Source organism: Lemur catta, chromosome 10 (genome assembly GCF_020740605.2).
Source record: "Lemur catta isolate mLemCat1 chromosome 10, mLemCat1.pri, whole genome shotgun sequence".
Taxonomy (NCBI): domain Eukaryota; kingdom Metazoa; phylum Chordata; class Mammalia; order Primates; family Lemuridae; genus Lemur; species Lemur catta.
This window is the reverse complement of record NC_059137.1, coordinates 7,111,861-7,130,657: the sequence shown is the minus strand read 5'-3', so window position 1 is coordinate 7,130,657 and position 18,797 is coordinate 7,111,861. Positions and strand designations below refer to the sequence as shown.

The 18,797-nt window shown below is 44.0% G+C and overlaps 1 protein-coding gene across 8 annotated transcripts in view; it reads left to right on the top strand.

The window, feature by feature from the left end:
* SPTAN1 (spectrin alpha, non-erythrocytic 1) overlaps positions 1–18,797 on the top strand; it is a 62,782-nt gene that overhangs the window by 20,517 nt on the left and 23,468 nt on the right. For 5 of the 8 annotated variants that reach the window (XM_045563275.1, XM_045563279.1, XM_045563277.1 and 2 more), the window contains exons 10-29: positions 1,569–1,670; positions 2,815–2,952; positions 3,226–3,336; positions 3,907–3,984; positions 4,125–4,280; positions 4,531–4,735; positions 5,272–5,453; positions 6,129–6,372; positions 6,563–6,685; positions 7,249–7,466; positions 8,397–8,489; positions 8,833–8,967; positions 10,111–10,259; positions 11,345–11,404; positions 12,561–12,759; positions 14,424–14,528; positions 14,965–14,988; positions 16,038–16,073; positions 17,908–17,955; positions 18,673–18,764. In XM_045563275.1, coding sequence (XP_045419231.1) covers positions 1,569–1,670; positions 2,815–2,952; positions 3,226–3,336; positions 3,907–3,984; positions 4,125–4,280; positions 4,531–4,735; positions 5,272–5,453; positions 6,129–6,372; positions 6,563–6,685; positions 7,249–7,466; positions 8,397–8,489; positions 8,833–8,967; positions 10,111–10,259; positions 11,345–11,404; positions 12,561–12,759; positions 14,424–14,528; positions 14,965–14,988; positions 16,038–16,073; positions 17,908–17,955; positions 18,673–18,764 — 2,498 coding nt within the window. The remainder of the gene's footprint in view (positions 1–1,568; positions 1,671–2,814; positions 2,953–3,225; positions 3,337–3,906; positions 3,985–4,124; positions 4,281–4,530; positions 4,736–5,271; positions 5,454–6,128; positions 6,373–6,562; positions 6,686–7,248; positions 7,467–8,396; positions 8,490–8,832; positions 8,968–10,110; positions 10,260–11,344; positions 11,405–12,560; positions 12,760–14,423; positions 14,529–14,964; positions 14,989–16,037; positions 16,074–17,907; positions 17,956–18,672; positions 18,765–18,797) is intronic. The other 3 variants (XM_045563276.1, XM_045563281.1, XM_045563280.1) reach the window with 1 other exon arrangement.

Sequence of the window (18,797 nt, the reverse complement as noted above, 5' to 3'; positions counted from 1 at the left end):
AGTTATGAGATCTTAATTAATAGCCTTTCCCTTAAAAAGAAAGAGGGTTTTCTAAGTAATTTTGGAAGACACTGCTATACAGTATTTTTTAAATTATTTTTACCATTAAGCCTACTGAGAAGTTTTAATATGCTAGATATAAAATCAACATACAAGGCCGGGCGCGGTGGCTCACGCCTGTAATCCTAGCACTCTGGGAGGCCAAGGCGGGTGGATCACTCGAGGTCAGGAGTTCGAGACCAGCCTGAGTGAGACCCCGTCTCTACTAAAAATAGAAATAAATTATCTGGCCAACTAAAAATATATATAGAAAAAATTAGCCGGGCACGGTGGCACAGTCCTAGCTACTCGGGAGGCTGAGGCAGTAGGATCGCTTAAGCCCAGGAGTTTGAGGTTGCTGTGAGCTAGGCTGATGCCACGGCACTCACTCTAGCCCAGGCAAGAAAGTGAGACTCTGTCTCAAAAAAATAAATAAATAAATAAATAAAATAAAATCAACATACAAAAGTCAAACATGTTCCTTTGCACTAGCAACAGAAACATAATTTTTTTTTGTTTTTGTTTTGAGACAAAGTCTCACTCTCTTGCCTGGGCTAGAGTGCTGTGGCGTGAGCCTAGCTCACAGCAACCTCAAACTCCTGGGCTCAAGCGATCCTCCTGCCTCAGCCTCCCGGATAGCTGGGACTACAGGCATACACCACCATGCCTGGCTGATTTTTCTATATATATTTTTTTTAGCTGTCCATATAATTTCTTTCTTTATTTTTAATAGAGACAGGGTCTTGCTCTTGCTCAGGCTGGTCTCGAACTCCTGAGCTCAAACAATCTGCCCACCTCGGCCTTCCAGAGTGCTAGGATTATAGGCGTGAGCCACCACGCCCGGCCCAGAAACATAATTTTTAAAAATACTACTTGTAATCTCAGCAGCAAGTATAAGGTACTTGGGAAAAGTTGTGCAAGACATTTGTGGAGAAAACTATAAAACTTTATTGAAAGCCATTAAAGAAAAACTCAATAGATGGAATAACTTATCTCATGCAAGGATGGAATGATGTAAAGATGCAAATTCTCACCAGGGTATAGATAGTGGGTGCAATTCAAGTCAAAAGCCCACCAGGTGTAGGTGTGTGTGTGTGTTTGAAATGAAATAAGCTAATTCTAAAATTGATTTGGAAGAAAAAAACTCAAAAAAATAGCTGAGACAATTTTGAAGAACGTGGTGGGGCTGGGTGAGGGACTCACCCTACCAGGTCCTATAATCATAGTGAATAAACCCCTTTGGAACAAGGAAGACAGAAAGATCAGTGGAACAGAAGAGGGAGCTCAGAGCCTGGTGAGTGTGTGGAACCTTTACAGTGACAGAGGTGGATTGCAAAGCCAGTAGGAAAAGAAATTCATCAGTGAATGATGACCTAGATTGATGAGGTATTAGGAAACCTGACCTAATCTTTCATTCTGTTGTTCATTTTACATGTGATAGTCTGACTTGTAATGATTATTTAAAATTCAACACCTTATTTTTCTTTCCTAACATGCTGGGCATAAATTGTGCCTTTTTTCCCCTGTAGGGTGAAATTGATGCTCATGAAGATAGCTTTAAATCTGCAGATGAGTCTGGTCAGGCTCTGCTTGCTGCTGGTCATTACGCCTCAGATGAAGTGAAGGAGAAGGTAAGAGAGTAGAAAAGGAGCTTTTTTTTTTAGACAGAGTCTTACTCTGTTGCCCTGGTAGGGTGCAGTGATGTCATCTTAGCTCAGTGCAACCTCAAACTCCTGGGCTCAAGCAATCCTCCTGCCTCAGCCTCCCGAGTAGCTGGGACTACAGATGTGCACCACTACACCCAGCTAATTTTTTCTATTTTAGTAGAGATGGGGTCTTGCTCTTGCTCAGGCTGGTCTCGAACTCCTGAGCTCGAGCGATCCTCCTGCCTCAGCCTCCCAGAGTCCTAGGATTGCAGGTTTGAGCCACTGAGCCCAGCTGAAGAGGAGCTTTTGTGGAGGAAATTAGATTCTTTCACTAAAAGTCTGAAAGCTAGCATCCATCCTTAAAATGTCCAGACATTATACTCACCATGATGCTTGAGAAAACTTACCCAGAGATTCTGCTTGAAAAGGAGCAGCCTTTCTCTTCAGAGAGTTAAAAAGATGATGTACATTCACTGTGCTGATTGGCCCGAGATACAGTCCCTGTTATCTGGGACATGTGTGACACATTTTCCACTTACAGGGACTTTTTGCAGGGAGTTGAGTCCTGCAAATTTTTATAAAATGATACATGTACTATGAAATCATAAGTTTCATAGTATCTTAGAGTATAAAATTGTCTGAGGAACAATTAGGTAATGAGTTTTATATATTTTTAAATATTACGTAAACTAAGGGGACATTTCAAAGAAAGACTTTGTCTTCAATAACTTTGGGGCCTAAAAATTATTTCTAGGACATTCATAAATGTATTTAACATATTTTAGAAAGCATCCATTCAATTGACATTTCTAAGTTGAGAGTCCCTACTCCATTTATACTGTGTCACTTTTTACACAGATGCCTTTTTCTTCTACCTAGGAGTTTACTTAGCATTTTTACCTAAAATCATTTGTGATAATGTGGCAATAAATTAATTTTAAATTAATTGGAACAGGACCATGCCTCTTATATCGAATGTAACACATACAAGTGAATGTTGTTCTTCCCTCTTTACAAGTCAGAAAACAGGCCTGAAGACTAGCACTATGATTAGGAATTCCAGGGCAGCCTTTTAGTCTGACTTGGAGGCACTGGGACTGACCTCTTCTCCCTGACCTTGTCCTCCCAGCTGACCATCCTTTCTGAGGAGAGAGCAGCACTGCTGGAGCTGTGGGAGCTGCGTCGGCAGCAGTACGAGCAGTGCATGGACCTACAGCTCTTCTACCGGGACACTGAGCAAGTGGACAACTGGATGAGCAAGCAGGAGGTAATCTGTGAGCAGCAGCCTCACCAGTTAAGTGAGCAGAGAGGTCTGTGTTGTCTCCTTAGGTAGCTTTCATACTTTGTTTTAGGAATTCGGTACTGTTTCAGTTCCGAGTCGGGGAAGAGGGAGAACTGAGCAAGCCTCAGTCAGCTCTGCCAGTGTCTCTGCCTGCTGAGATGAGGCCATTATTCTGAACACTTTGTTTCCTTTTCTTTTTTTTTCTAATTTTATTTTTCTTTTTGCTCCCTTGCCCCCTACTTTGTTTCCTTTTGCAAGGCGTTCCTGTTGAATGAAGACTTGGGAGATTCCTTGGATAGTGTGGAAGCGCTTCTCAAGAAGCATGAGGACTTTGAGAAATCCCTCAGTGCCCAGGAGGAAAAGATTACAGTAAGACCCCTTGCTGTTGTCAGTGCCTTCACATGGTCCTTAGAGTAAGCCACAAGTCTCTTCTATTCCTGGAAGGTTTCCTAACAGATTTGATGAAGGCTCTATGTACAAGGTGCTCCTGTAGGTGCTTAAAATCTCATGAGGATGATATGCCATCTTGTTGGAGACATAACTTTATAGAATGAAATTATTTGCTTGATAGAAACCCCCAAACTGAAATTTACTGTTCACTTAAGGTAGTTCGGAGTTAACATCAGATACTCTCCCAATTGAAAGCACATCTTAGAAGTAAGAGTTGGAAGGCTGTTAACCCCTTTCCTGACCCCTGTCAGGAGAGTGTGCTGCATCTAGTATCTCTCATCTTGAATGGAACTAGCACAGTCTCGTTATATCTGACTAATGACATCAAGCAAAAACTCAGAAGTTATGGGGAAAATGTCATCGCCAACTTTAGAGTGAAAACCTTGAAATATGTTAAGGTTTGGAGTGTTATGACCAGTTACTTTTCTCCATAGGCCAAGGTCGGGAATAGTGTGCTTACCAATAAAGAATTCTTATCTCACTTCCTAGGCACTAGATGAATTTGCAACCAAACTAATTCAGAACAACCACTATGCAATGGAAGATGTGGCCACTCGCAGAGATGCTGTAAGTTTCCAGTTTCTTCATGCTCCTTCCTTTCTGTACTTGGGTATCCCGTCTAAGACAGATGTTGCCATTAGGTCTCTTGAGCTGGACATCCTTTTAGGAGTAAGAACTGGAGATTCACAAGGACCCTTTTTTTTCAGCTGTTGAGCCGCCGCAATGCCCTTCACGAGAGAGCCATGTGTCGCCGGGCCCAGCTGGCTGACTCCTTCCACTTGCAGCAGTTTTTCCGTGACTCTGATGAGCTCAAGAGTTGGGTCAATGAGAAGATGAAAACTGCCACAGATGAAGCTTATAAGGTAATGTACCGTTAGCATTGCTATGTAGCATTCAGTTCTCACAAACTATGTAAACACAGTTCTCACAAATAAATTGCAGCTAAAGAAAGAAATAGAGGGTTCAAAAATCTCAAAAAGTTAAGCTGATTCAAAAGTCAGCTTAATGTAAACTATTTTACACATCCCCCCATAAAGGTAACTATGAAGGTAATTTGAGGTAATTTGGCATACTCGGGTTCACGGTAGAACCCCCTTCTTTCTATGTTGGTAGGATCCATCCAACCTGCAAGGAAAGGTACAAAAGCATCAGGCTTTTGAGGCTGAGCTCTCAGCAAACCAGAGCCGCATTGATGCCCTGGAGAAGGCTGGGCAAAAACTGATTGATGTCAACCACTATGCCAAGGATGAGGTCGCAGCTCGTATGAATGAAGTCATCAGTTTGTGGAAGAAACTGCTAGAGGCCACTGAACTGAAAGGTAAGAGAAAATGTTACATTGGATGGTACAGGAATGTTTGGGGAACTAGTTAAGTGTTTTAGGTACATATACGACTCCAGTAAGGTGAGGTAGATGACTTTGGACATGTAGGAGTTACTTGGCCTGGGTTCTTGATGCTTTACTAATTTGGTAAATGTGGTTGAGTGTGTCGGTTGGTGGTAGATGTGGTTGAATGTGCCAGTTGATGGAGCTGAACGTGGGGTGGATAAGGGAAGCTAAGAGAGAAGGATGTGAGTTGTGCCTCATCACTGAAAATCAAAGTTGAGCTCTGAGCCAAGGACATTTAATAATTCTCAAGTATCCTTATCTTGTAGGGGCTAGAATGCTTTTCATACTTCCAGTTTCTCCTCTACAAGGTAGAACAGAAGTTGCAATTTATGTTTTACCTTTGTGATAGAAATGAAGGAGGAACTAAAATTCTGACCCATAGTCCTTCACTAGGGTACCATTGTTTGTGAGCAGTGTCAGGAGAAGGATGTTAAACAATAGAAAATTAAACTTGCCTCCTTGCATAGGAATAAAACTTCGTGAAGCTAACCAGCAACAGCAATTTAATCGCAATGTTGAGGATATTGAATTGTGGCTATATGAAGTAGAAGGTCACTTGGCTTCAGACGACTATGGCAAAGATCTTACCAATGTCCAGAACCTTCAGAAGAAGCATGCCCTGCTGGAAGCTGATGTGGCTGCTCACCAGGTAGAGTGTGAACTGGGACTGTGTTGAGCCAGTGAACACAGAAACTATAGGAAGGGGCTGGGTGAGGTGCCTCACACCTGTAATCCTAGCACTTTGGGAGGCCAAGGCAGGAGGATCACTTAAGCCCAGGAGTTTGAGACCAGCCTGGCAATAGCGAGACTCCATCTCTACAAAAAACAGAAAAATTGGCCAGGTATGGTGGTACACACCTGTAGTCCCAGCCACTCGGGAGGCTGAGGCAGGAGGACCACTTAAGCCCAGGAGCTGGAGGTTGCTGTGAGCTATGATGATGCCACTGCACTCTACCTGGGTGACACAGCAAGACCATGTCTTGATTTAAGGAGGAAAAAAAACTAGGCGGAAAGAATGGCAAATAATTTCAAGATCAAGCTAGTTTTGGGAGGGATGAAATGTATTGATTTTCTTAGATAGCTCTATGTGCTGCATGTGCTTCTGCTCAAATTAAATTGTCTTCCCTCAGAGCTTTTTGAGAGCCCAAAGTGAGGGAAGGAGATGGCAGAAAGAATATTCTCAGGAGTGGCAAAAGGGCCGTGATAATTTTTCTTCATATATGATAAAACCACACCCAAAGTAACAAAGTCAGCCTAGAAAAGTGCAAAACGCAGTCGCTCATCGCTGGTTGCAGATTTTAAGACCGTCATTTCCCTCTCCCAGGACCGCATTGATGGCATCACCATCCAGGCTCGCCAGTTCCAAGATGCTGGCCATTTTGATGCTGAGAACATCAAGAAGAAGCAGGAAGCCCTTGTGGCCCGCTACGAAGCTCTCAAGGAGCCCATGATTGCCCGAAAGCAGAAGCTGGCCGATTCTCTGCGTCTGCAACAGCTCTTCCGTGACGTTGAGGATGAGGAGACGTGGATTCGAGAGAAGGAGCCCATTGCCGCATCTACCAACAGAGGTCAGTCTGCCTCTGTCAAGTACAAAAGGAGCTGGGAAAGGGCTGTGCCCTGGCAGCGTGAGGGGCACATGTGTCAGAGTGAGTGCGTTTAAATTATGAAATGGGAGCCGTGGCAGAAGCCATGACACACAGGTTAGTGTCAACTCTTCTTTTCATGGTTGGATGACTGGGGAGTGGTTTCTGCTTTCAGGCAAGGATTTGATTGGGGTCCAGAATCTGCTAAAGAAACATCAAGCTTTACAGGCAGAAATTGCTGGGCATGAACCTCGCATCAAGGCAGTTACGCAGAAGGGGAATGCCATGGTGGAGGAAGGTGAGTGATCGCCACCCATGAGGCCTTGCTCTCTGTGTCTCCCCTCCTTTGGCCAAGAGCATGGCCACTTGGGCATATCAGACTGGGCTGTGGGGTTGAATGCTGTCCCATTCTTTCCTGACTGCTGGCCTTGACTAGACCGTACCCTTTCTGAGCCTGAATTTCTTCTCTGTGAAATGGGGATGACAGCACCTCCCTCTGATGTAGTTGTGAGGATTAAGCAAGATGAAGTCGGTGAAGAGCCTGAGGGAGCTCCTGCACCTGGCAGTCCCAGTGACTGAGAACCATGGTGGGACTGCTCTTTCTATTACTTCTTTATGATACTCTCACTAATGCCAGCCGGGGATATCTTCTGCTTAGAGACTAGATAAAGGTCATGGTTTGAGGAGGTAAAAATAAGACAGTCTGTTAAAGGGTAGGAATCCGAGCCTCTCATAAAAATTGGAATTGTGAAGGGGCACAGCTCACCCAAACATAGTAATGAAAAGTGTCATGAACACACAGGAGACCTCTTTCGTCCTTCTGCCATGTGTCAACATACTTTTTGTTGTCCTCCCTTCCAGGCCACTTTGCTGCAGAGGACGTGAAGGCCAAGCTTAACGAGCTGAACCAGAAGTGGGAAGCGCTGAAGGCCAAAGCCTCCCAGCGGCGGCAGGACCTGGAGGACTCTCTGCAGGCCCAGCAGTACTTTGCTGACGCCAACGAAGCTGAGTCCTGGATGCGGGAGAAGGAGCCCATCGTGGGCAGCACTGACTATGGCAAGGACGAGGACTCTGCCGAGGTAACATTGAGTTTGGGAAGCGCTGTGCCTGCCAGGGTAAAAGAGCAGGGCTTGGATTGAGAAGCAAGTTAGGAGAAGTGGTGATGTATGCACGGTGCAGCATCACAGTGATTCTTTTTTAATCCAGTTTTTACTTTTTATTGTGGAAATTCAGTCATACCTAAAGGAGAGAGATGACTACCTGTCATCCACCTTCAACTGTTAGCACTGGCCATTCTTGTTTCTTCTGTGGTCTCTGCCATATGCATGCTTACATGCCTGCCCCCATACCCGCATGCGTATGCCCATGTATAACTATACATATGCACATACTTACAAAAACATACCAGCGTACAGTCACATATATACATACGTGCAATTGTTTTTTTGCTGGTCACCTGTTTTTTGATTAAAATTCTTAAATTTTGTTCATAAAGGTCTAGGTATAGGTCCCTGTACCTACTTCTTTTCTTGCCTATCTTCACAAAAACCAGAATGAGTTGAATATTGATATGAACTATATATCATTCTCCCAAAAAATGGGAGACCTGGCAGACGTTGAAGACGGTGTCAGTGGGAAATGGTGAAGCACCGGGGCTGGAGGTGCAAGGGGCCGCAGGCGGAGCTAGCTACAGCTTAGTGGAAATGTCTTATTTCTTAAGAATGGTGGAGGAATCACCAATATGTGATGTACTTTATGTCTTTTTGTATATTTCAAGTATTAACACAATTAAATACATAAAAGCAGGGTGAAAAGATAATACTATAAGTGACAATATTTCTCCCAAATTAAATGTTTATTTTTAAAAATGAAAGTACAAGTGCCAGAGGTGATCACATCATCATGTAACTATAAAGGATTTTTGAGTGAGGGCGACAGTTGGCAAGGCAGCTGGGGACAGGAGGCTTGGGCTCTGTGTGTGGGTGCTCCACGTGTGGTTTTGGTTTCAGGCTCTGCTGAAGAAACACGAAGCTTTGATGTCGGATCTCAGTGCCTATGGCAGCAGCATCCAGGCTTTGCGAGAGCAAGCACAGTCATGCCGGGTAAACTTGGCTTTAGTTTTGAGCAGTTATGGGTTGGGGGGAGTATTGGGGGCAAGGAAATTTGAGGGGACCCAGATATGAGCAGCAAGTGTTATGATCATGGGTAACATTCTTGTGACTTTATTGTTAACTCTTGTGACACTAAGTTTTACAGAGAGCTTAAAATGAGATTTTTAAAAGATATCAAAGAGCTAAAGTCCTTGGATCAGGTTTTATTTATAGCTTCAGTGAAGAACTGTCATAAATGTGTATTTGTTAATTTTGGTACAGCTGTTGATGTTGTGTGCTTAGACGACACGCTGTGGACATCCTTTAACTGTGCAGCCTTTCCTTTGGGTTTTAGCAACAAGTGGCCCCAATGGATGATGAGACGGGGAAGGAGCTGGTCTTGGCTCTCTATGACTACCAGGAGAAGAGTCCTCGAGAGGTCACCATGAAAAAAGGCGATATTCTCACCTTACTCAATAGCACCAACAAGGCAAGGCATAGAGTGTAATTGTGTGTGTGTTTCACACCAGCAGTACCACATTTGCTTAGTTGGGTGTCTTTGGGGGATATGTCTCCCCAGTATAAAACTAGTTTAGAATTCACAGAGGTATTAGAGTTTCCTCATCAATCCCCCACTTAATGTACATTTATCCAGTACTACATGTGATCAAGAAGGTCACAAGTCTAGTGTAGAGAGTCAAGGATAGCTTTTTTCATGATCAGGTATCTCTAGATAGAATTCTTCACCTGTTGAACCAAAGTCTGCTTCTCTGTAAACTTGTACCTGTTGGTTCCTGCTCTAGATTATACAGTTCCATCTCAGCCCAGCAGATAATTGAAGACAACTATGACCTCACCCCGCCAGCTTTGTCTTCTCTAAGCTGAATAGTATATAAATCTGAACTCATTAGCCTTTCTTCCTTGGCACTTTCTGGTTTGATGGTGGCCTTGAAGTGAGACTCATGATCTATCACAGATTATCTGACCGATCCTGAAAAGGAGCCTCCCTCCCATTTCAGTTAAGGCTAGAGAAACATTCTCAACCATTGTTAAGAGCTTCCTTGCTACTTGTATGCTTAATCTTTAAAATAAACAAATAAATAAGAGCCTCCTTAGCCCCACACCTCATTTACCCTTGTCATGAGAATTTGAAGAATCCTGTGATTCATATCCTTCCTCTGTTGATTTCAGAGCTGTGTTGTCCAGTAGCACTTTCTGTGATGGTAGAAATTTTATATGTCTGCGCTGCCTCCGAGGTAACTGCTAGCCATGTGTGATAGTAAACACTTGAAGCTGAGTTTTTGAATTGAATTTAATTCCAACCTATTGGAAATTCAGTGGGCCCATGTGGCAAGTGGCAGCAGTGTTGGATGGCACAGCCCTGGAGTGTCTGAGCAGAAAGAAGTCTGGACTTCATTGTGGGTGGCATTGCCATTGCATCTGGGACCCTCTCCAGGCAGGGTCAGGAAGGGACTAAATTTTCAGGCATTGTTCGAAGTGACTTTGATACTGTCATGGGCCTCTTAAATGATCAGAGCTCTCTTTTGTGCATACATGCACACACACAGGCCTTCTTGGATTCTCCCTCTCTCAGAGAAGGAATTTGCTTTCAGTTCTCCCTTTTTTCCCTTAGGACTGGTGGAAAGTGGAAGTGAATGATCGTCAGGGTTTTGTGCCAGCTGCGTATGTGAAGAAATTGGACCCCGCCCAGTCAGCCTCCCGGGAGAACCTGCTAGAGGAGCAAGGGAGCATAGCACTGCGGCAGGAGCAGATTGACAATCAGTAAGGACCATGCTCTCGGCTGCCAAGGGTGGTGGGTGGGTGGGGTGCGTGGGGTGCTCACCCTGCATCCCACGTGGGCCCAGCCTCAGGTGTGTCCCGAGGCTTCTGGGCCCACCTGCACTCCTCCTGCTTCCCCGGGTCACTTTTAGCCTGTAGACCCTTGTTTGAGCCTCAGATCCTTAACTGATATCTTAATTTCCTTTGTTTTATTTTTTCTACCAGTGTTCATGAGTTTCTTTAACTAAAAAGAATTTTTATAATCATTGCCATCTTAACCTTTGCCTTCGATTTGGTTTGAGATGCTTTCTGAAATTAGATTTTCAGATGTTCCACTCCCCTACAGCTATACCTACCCCTTTGGAAGGCGGCCTAGCTTCTCTTTCTACCATGGCTTTGTGTTCTGAGAATGGGCTTTATTTTTTTTATCAAATGGCTATGTCCTCTTTCATATAGCTAGGCCACCGTTTTGACCTGCGTCCCTCCATTAGGGCATTTCTTTCTATGTTAATGAAATCAACAGCTTTGGACACTTGGGAAATATCCATTAAATACATTTCCCACTAGAGTTTAGATAGAGTAATGGAATTTTTCTGACTCCAGTGATCGTCAAAAAGCCCAAAGTTATTTGTGCGTTTATAGACTCCGTTACTGTTGACACGATCATGAGAGGTTTTGGTTTGTGTTCTTACCAGTGGCCTAAGGCATAAATATGAGAGTAAAAAAGTAGATATGTGGCTAAATTGCTTATTAGCACTCAGTAAAATTTCTCTCTAAGGGCAGTCCAGTGGTTCCCCGGCCTTGCTCTGTGAAGTTACCAGTCTTTCCAGTACAGAAAAATGTGCCTTAAGTATGGTAGACTTGTCAGGAAAATGAAGTGAACTAACCCTCTAATTTAAGTTTCCTGCTGTTTCTTTACTGTGGTTTCATTCATAGCCTTGACTGCTTCTGAGAGCTTGTGAATGACCCCTCAGCCTCCCCCACTTTACACATCCACCATCCTGGCACCAGTCGGAGCTGCCGCTTCTCATCCCTGTGGATTAATCCCACTAATCTGTGCATGCTTTTGCTGTGCCCCCTCTGTGCAGGACACGCATAACTAAGGAGGCCGGCAGTGTATCTCTGCGTATGAAACAGGTGGAAGAACTGTGAGTAGGCTGAGAGCCTTGCTGAGCACCCTGCGTCCACTGCTACCCCCGTCCATTCTCCCTCTGCCGCTTCTCTCCACGGCGCTCGTTCATCCAGAAAAATGAGGTGGTGGGAGGAACTGCGTGTCTGCGCGGCAGCTTTCGTGCACAGGGAAGCGGGGTCGGGGCAGCCGTGTCAGCTGGTGACTGCTTACCTTGTCGGTTGCTTCCGTGTGCAGCTGTGTGTTCAGAGTGCTGTCGGGTTCCCTCCTATTGGTTTTTGTAGTGGACCAGCCACTGTCAGCGGCAAACCCGAAGGCCGTTCTATAGTTTTCCTTAGTAGGAAGGCAGTTAAATCCCTCTGTTTAAAGTGCTCTGATTCTTGGTAACTTGTTGCTTTTTTATTTCAGTTTGGAAAGCTTATGTGGTGATTCTAGAGTTTTAAAAAATTTTTTAACTTTTTTTTTAGTTAAGTTTGTCATTTTCATGTCTCCAAAGATAGTAGGAGTTCAGCCTTTTGTATTTTCATTCCCCAGAGATAGAATATTCTTTGATTTTTCTTAAGATAAATCTTATATATAACAAAATGGTACAGATAACTCTATATTCTGCCTGATTTTCCTTCTGAAGTTGCCAAAACTTTCTGAGAAAAAATACATCATTTTAGAAATGTCCTCCTGATCCAGAGATACAAACATCGTGTATCAGGCTATTTTAAAGCTTGGTGTGCTTTCCCCCACCTCACTCCCCACCGGGGGCTACTCAGAAAATCATGAAAGATGAGGAAAAAAACCCTCCGTATGCATCACACCCACCAAGTTCATCTCATCTCGGCTGCAGTCGCATGAACCTATGTTTCTGTGCTAAATATGTGGTTTCACTCATTTGTGATTGTGACGTTGTAAGTTCAGAATTAGCCTTGGGATGGGCGTGCTTGGCTGTTCTGGCCACCTAGTTGTGAAGAAGACAGTGCACACTTATCCCTGAGGCTGTGCAGTGGGCGCCTGGGATCTTTGTCTTCATATGCGTGCTGAGACTTTGTCACCAGGGCATCATCGTTACAACCTCCTAGCCTTGGAGCCACATCATGGAGACGTCTGGTGGTTTGCCCATATGTTAGCATCTGCAGGACGCTAACTGTTTTCCTTATCCCTTGTCACCTCTCCAATTACATCAGATACCATTCTCTGCTGGAACTGGGTGAAAAGCGGAAAGGCATGTTGGAGAAGAGTTGCAAGAAATTTATGTTGTTCCGTGAAGCGAACGAACTACAGCAGTGGATCAACGAGAAGGAAGCTGCTCTGACAAGTGAGGAGGTCGGCGCAGACTTGGAGCAGGTTGAGGTGCTACAGAAGAAGTTTGATGACTTCCAGAAGGTATGGGTAGTTGTGTAGGTGAGCTGAAAATTGCTGAAAGATTTGATTCTCTTGGTTTTTGACTTCAGACTAGTGGAATGAAAATTACATAGATTATAGTCCATTATCTGTGTAGCTATTTTTAAATTACTTTTGATTGATACTTTTCTTGGACCGGGTTAGTTTTAAGGAAAGACATGCTCTTTTCTCTACATGTTGTTTTAAGAACTTTTCTAAATCTAAAATTAAAAACGTATAAAAATTTTTTTTGGATTGGGGTAAAATTCACGTAACAAAGTGAACGATTTTAAAGTGTACATACCAGTGTAATTTAGCATATTCTCATTGTTGTGCAACCATCACCTCTGTCTAGTTCCAAACGTCACCTTGAGAAGACCACATACCCATTAAGGAGTCATTCATTTGCCATTCGCCCCAACCCAGCAGTCCCTGGCAACCACTGATCTGTTCTTTGCTTCTGGGTTTGCCTATTCTGGATAATTCATGTAAAGGGAATCACATATTACGTGACTTTTTTTTTTTTTTTCCTCCCCTAAGACGAGGTCTTGCTCTGTTTCCCGGGCTAGAGTGCAGTGGCATCATCACAGCTCATTGCAATCTCAAACTCCTGGGTTCAAGTGTTCCTCTTGCTTCAGCCTCCTGAGGAGCTGGGACAACAGGCATGCCACCATGCCAAGCTAATTTTTTAATTTTTTGTAGAGATGGGGTCTCACTATATTGCCTAGGCTAGTCTTGAACTCTCGACCTCCAGCGATCCTCCTGCCTCGGCCTCCCAAAGTGCTGAGATTACAGGCATGTGCCACTGCACCCAGCCTTATGTAACTTTTTATGACTGGCTTCTTTCATTTAGTATAATATTTTCAAGATTCGTCCTTCTTGTAGCATGTATCAGTACTCCATTCTTTTTTATTGCTGAATAATAGTCTATTGTATTGATATGCCACATATTATTTATTCATTCTTCAGTTTAAAAGTATTCTTATAACCAATTAAGATGGAGGGAGCTAATTTCTCCTATTGAGGCTACATTAAATTTTCATCACTGTTTCTTTCTTTTTTTTTTTTTTTTTTTTTTTAAGAGAAAGGGTCTTGTTCTGTCACACCGGCTGGCATACAAATGGAACAATCATAGCTCATTTCAACCTTGAACTCCTGGGCTCACGTGATCCTCTTGCTGCAGCTTCCCAAGTTGCTGGTACTACTGGCACATGCCACCATGCCCACCCAGCCAATTTTTTATTTTTATTTTTTCAAAGACAGGGTCTTGCTATGTTGTCTAGCCTGATCCCAAACTCCTGGGCTCCAGCAATCCTCCCATCTCAGCCTTTTGAATAGTGGGGACTATAGATGTATGCCACCACAACCAGCGGATTTTTTAAATTTTTGCAGAGACAGAGTCTCACTGTGTTGCCCAGGTTGGTCTCAAACTCCTCACCTCAAGCTATTCTCCCACCTCAGCGTCCCAAAGTGCTAGGATTACAGGTGCAAAATACTATGCCCGGCTTCATCACATTTTTAAAACATTGTTTCCTCTCCCCCAAAAGAAGTTTCGTGATGTTGAACAGATCTTTATAGGTTCAAGCCATAGTTCATGACTATCTATTTTCATCCTCTCCTTTGACTTGCTATTGTGGGTTTTAGTTATTATAGCTTTTACTTTAAAGGATCTGAAAGCCAATGAGTCACGCTTGAAGGACATTAACAAGGTGGCTGAAGACCTGGAGTCGGAAGGTCTAATGGCAGAGGAAGTACAGGCTGTGCAACAGCAGGTGAGCGTCTTCTTGGAGCAAGACTTTGTTGCCATGAGGAAGCAGCTCGGTTCCTTCCTATGTCCATCATAGCCCAACAAGCAGCTCTTCAATGTATACAACTGTGGCTTGGTAGTAGGACAGGTCCTTGTACCAGTTTCCCTCACCTTCACACAGTGGAGGGCCCTTTGCTTCTCCGTAAGCCCATTAAAAGTTGTGAAAGTTGTCTTATGCTTGTATAGCCTTTAACTAATGGTAATTTAATGGGTTCCTTAAATAAACAAAAAGCTTTACGTATAAATACTTGACTCTAAGAAGTTCTGCTGGACAGTTGGGTTAACATTTCACTTTATCTTTTTGTAATTTTCTCCTGGTCTCCGGGTTTGACAGTAAGGAGTTCTGCTGAGAGATATGCATTTCCTCTAATAATAAAACTGATTTCTCTCTCTCCTTGCAGGAGGTGTATGGCATGATGCCCAGGGTAAGTCCAGGTGCTCTTTGTGCAACTTGAACTTGAGAAGGATTTAGATCGTGGGAAGAATATAAAGTTAAGTGCTTCTTCATGAGGATTTCTGTTCCTGAACCTCAGAGATGTCTTTTGTGTATAAAAATCTGTGGAAAGGCCGGGCGCGGTGGCTCACGCCTGTAATCCTAGCACCCTGGGAGGCCGAGGCGGGTGGATCACTCGAGGTCAAGAGTTCGAGACCAGCCTGAGCAAGAGTGAGACCCCGTCTCTACTAAAAATAGAAAGAAATTATCTGGCCAACTAAAATATATATAGGAAAAATTAGCCAGGCATAGTGGTGCGTGCCTGTAGTCCCAGCTACTCGGGAGACTGAGGCAGGAGGATTGCTTAAGCCCAGGAGTTTGAGGTTGCTGTGAGCTAGGCTGACGCCACGGCACTCACTCTAGCCAGGGCAACAAAGTGACACTGTCTCAAAAAAAAAAAAAAATTTTTTGTGGAAAATACCACAAATTGATTTCTATTTGCCGTTCTCCAAAAGACCGAAAAAGTTGGGGGAATTGTTTTTTAAGAGGTAAGGTTTTGCTATGTTGCCCAGGCTGCTTTCAAAGTCCAGGGCTCAAGTGACCCTCCCAAGTAGTTGAGACTATTTAACGGGTATCCACTACCAAGCCCAGTTCTTAAAAAGTTTTTTATCTCTTCTGTTTTCTAAAATTTTTTAAATGGCTATCGTTTAGGTTTATTACCTCTTTCATAAAATCCTATGAATATGACATAAATGAAAGTTGATAGTTTTCTTAGGAAATTTCCTCATTCTCTCCATTTGTTCTACTGTATAAAAAATTGGAATTTTTCTCTCCTCTTTGTTTGCTTAATTTTTCTCAACCATCTTTGCAGTTTGTTTTTAGGCAATAATAAGCTCTAAATTACAGAGGGGAGATGCTATTTTGGTTAATTTATTTGTGAACTTCCCCTGGGGAAATACTAGCATCATTAAAAGGAAAGATCAGGTGCTTTGATTTTGTGCTCAGTTGCATGACTGCCTAAACTCCTCCTCCTTTGAATAGGATGAAACTGATTCCAAGACAGCCTCCCCGTGGAAGGTAAGAACTCCTTTGCTAATTATTATTTCCAAGGGTTTTACAGGAGCATAAAGTATTTTGTGCCCTTTTCTGGTGTGCCGTTCTCTGAGTATTCAGCTTACCTTGAGCCTTTGGTCATTTCTGGACTTGATGGGACTGGTTTCTTTCAGACCTTGACATTATTAATATATTCTTTGAATCTGTTATTCCTTAAAATGTGATGTTTAATATGCAAAAGCAAGATGTTCACGTTCAAATGCTTGGCACAGTTAGGTCAAGATTACTGCCCACGTCAGTGCCGGGTTATGCCTCCCTGGGGGCACTGCACCAGCAGGTGGGGGCCCACCAGTAAGACTGCAGTCCAGGGCAAAGGACGTGAGCACAGAACGCCCGAGAATGGAAAGGAGAGTAGACCTTCCATTCCCAGCCTAAGAAAGGCTCCAGAGAAGATACCAAATTTAGAGGCGAGATGCAAAGCAACAAGAGACGGTTACCAGCTGCAGGAGGCATTATGCCAGACAAATCCAGAACGGGCATAACTCTGACCAGGAGTACAGGGGAGAAGGTTTCTCATGTGCCGTATTTGTACTTGCGACTATGGCACTGGTTGTCTGTCTTAACTCTAGCATCCTCCCTCCTGATCTAGCTCTTCAGGAACATGTCATTATAGGCAAGTTAGAGAGCAGATTTCTACTTTATAAAAGTTCATCTTCCAGAAATGGAAAGCATCAAAATCTGAAACAAAAAGCCGCCTATCAACACCCCTCCTATGCCTCCTTTTGCACCCACCCAGTCAGTCATCTTGTCTGACCTGTCCTGAGGACCTAGGCTGATGGCGGCTGTGTCTTTCCGCCTCCTTCCCCTGCCGGCTCTGACTGTTCTCTTCATTAAATAGGCTCCAAATTGCAGGGGGGTGGTAGGGGTACATTTTTCCTTTGATTCAACTTTCCTTTTCTCAATCTTAATTTTTCTAATATAGCAAACTTTCATTATTGATGGTATGAATTGGGCAACAACCTTACTTATCTGACCCTTCAGCAGAGTGTTTCTGATAACATCAGTATTCTTTCAGAAATGTATTTTAGATATCTTTGTAAACACTAATACCGTCCTATTTCTGGAAAGGACTGGAGGCAGCAGGTCTACCTTCTGACCCCTGTGCACACCCACATTGGTTGGAAGTGTCACCTGGGGACTCCCCAGAACATCTGATGAGCTGAACTTCAAGTCGGGGCTGAGCCCTCCTTCCCTTCATGTGCTTGAAGGATCATAATGTGGTCTATGAGCAGTTTCTTTCAGCTGGGGCTATAAGATCCCAAGGGATTTTAGATTTTTAGAAGTAACTACATTGTTGAGAAGAAAACTAATTCACCAGTTTATTTTGCCTCTGGTAAAGCTGTTGCCCTTCGTTCAAAGGGACACTATTAAAAAACACTAGCAGCCCAATAACCTAATTTGAAATGAAAATGATTATTAGTGCACTTGATGATTTAAATAAACAGTCTCAGCTGCCAGCATTTGTTAAATTTAATATTGTTTCTGGGGTGTTGTGTAGTATGGATAAGAAAAAGACACTAATCATTAGTCTTTGAGCTGTGTTTTCCTATCCAACCAGCTGTTATAATTACAGTTTTCATCCCTGTTTTTTCACTCTTCATCAGGTGAAATTAATCATTGAGCTGATTCTGAATGTGGACTTTGGGTTTTTTCCATAACTTTCTAGTGGTTCATAGTCGTATTAATGCCTCTGCTCAGAATGTTGACAGTAGTAGCCCTGTAAGGTACTGTGGTTGACCATCGGGCCCCTTCAGCGGCACTGGCAGCTCAGGTGTCTGTCTCTTTCCTCCCTGCACAGTCTGCTCGTCTGATGGTGCACACTGTGGCCACCTTTAACTCCATCAAGGTAAGAAGCAGCGATGAGCTCCCCTGGTTTTTCCTGGTTTCCTTCAGTCTTTTCCTTCCCTGTCCACAGTGGAGCTCTTGTCCTAGTCAGTCAGGTGAGCTGTGACATGTCTCACTGTCCTGGGTTCAGGAGTGTCACAGGGTGGCTTTGGCTGGCTTTCCTGGTCAGGAGCTCGCCAGTTCTCAGCATCGGCATCAGAGCAAGCCTTGCTGCGCCTTTCTCGCAGGTGGGAGCTGTAAGGAGCTTGTTCTCAGGACGGCAGTGGCCGGCGTCCTTGCTGCCTCCAGTACAGGGTCCTGCAGCGCCGGCTCTTCCCGGCCTGCTGTGGCTTGCAGGCAGGGCGGGCATGTGTCTGGAGGCAGTCGGCTCCTTGGGATTTATCCACTCAGCGATTACTTACGAAGTAATTGCCACGTGCCAGGCACCAGGCTAGGAGTCAAGAGTGAGGACAAGTTAGCTGCATCTCCTGCTGCTTCAAAGGTGATTCCAGGTCAGATGTCCCTAGGGTGTTGGAGCCATCAAATGTGGCTAGTGTTGGCTTGGTTCTGACTTTCTAGAATGTTGCTGTTATTGTATATTAATTTATTCAACTGGGAAGGTTGGAAACAGGAATTTATATGTGGCTTAGCCTTTACCTTAAGCCACTTTTCAACGTCTGGTTGTGGGCACAACAGAAGAGGGGTCGCGGCAGAGCTGATGCTTTGTGTCTTCCTGCAGGAGCTGAATGAGCGATGGCGGTCCCTGCAGCAGCTGGCTGAGGAACGGAGCCAGCTCTTGGGCAGCGCTCATGAAGTGCAGAGGTTCCACAGGTGAGGGGGCAGCCCTGGCTAGGGGAGGGAAAC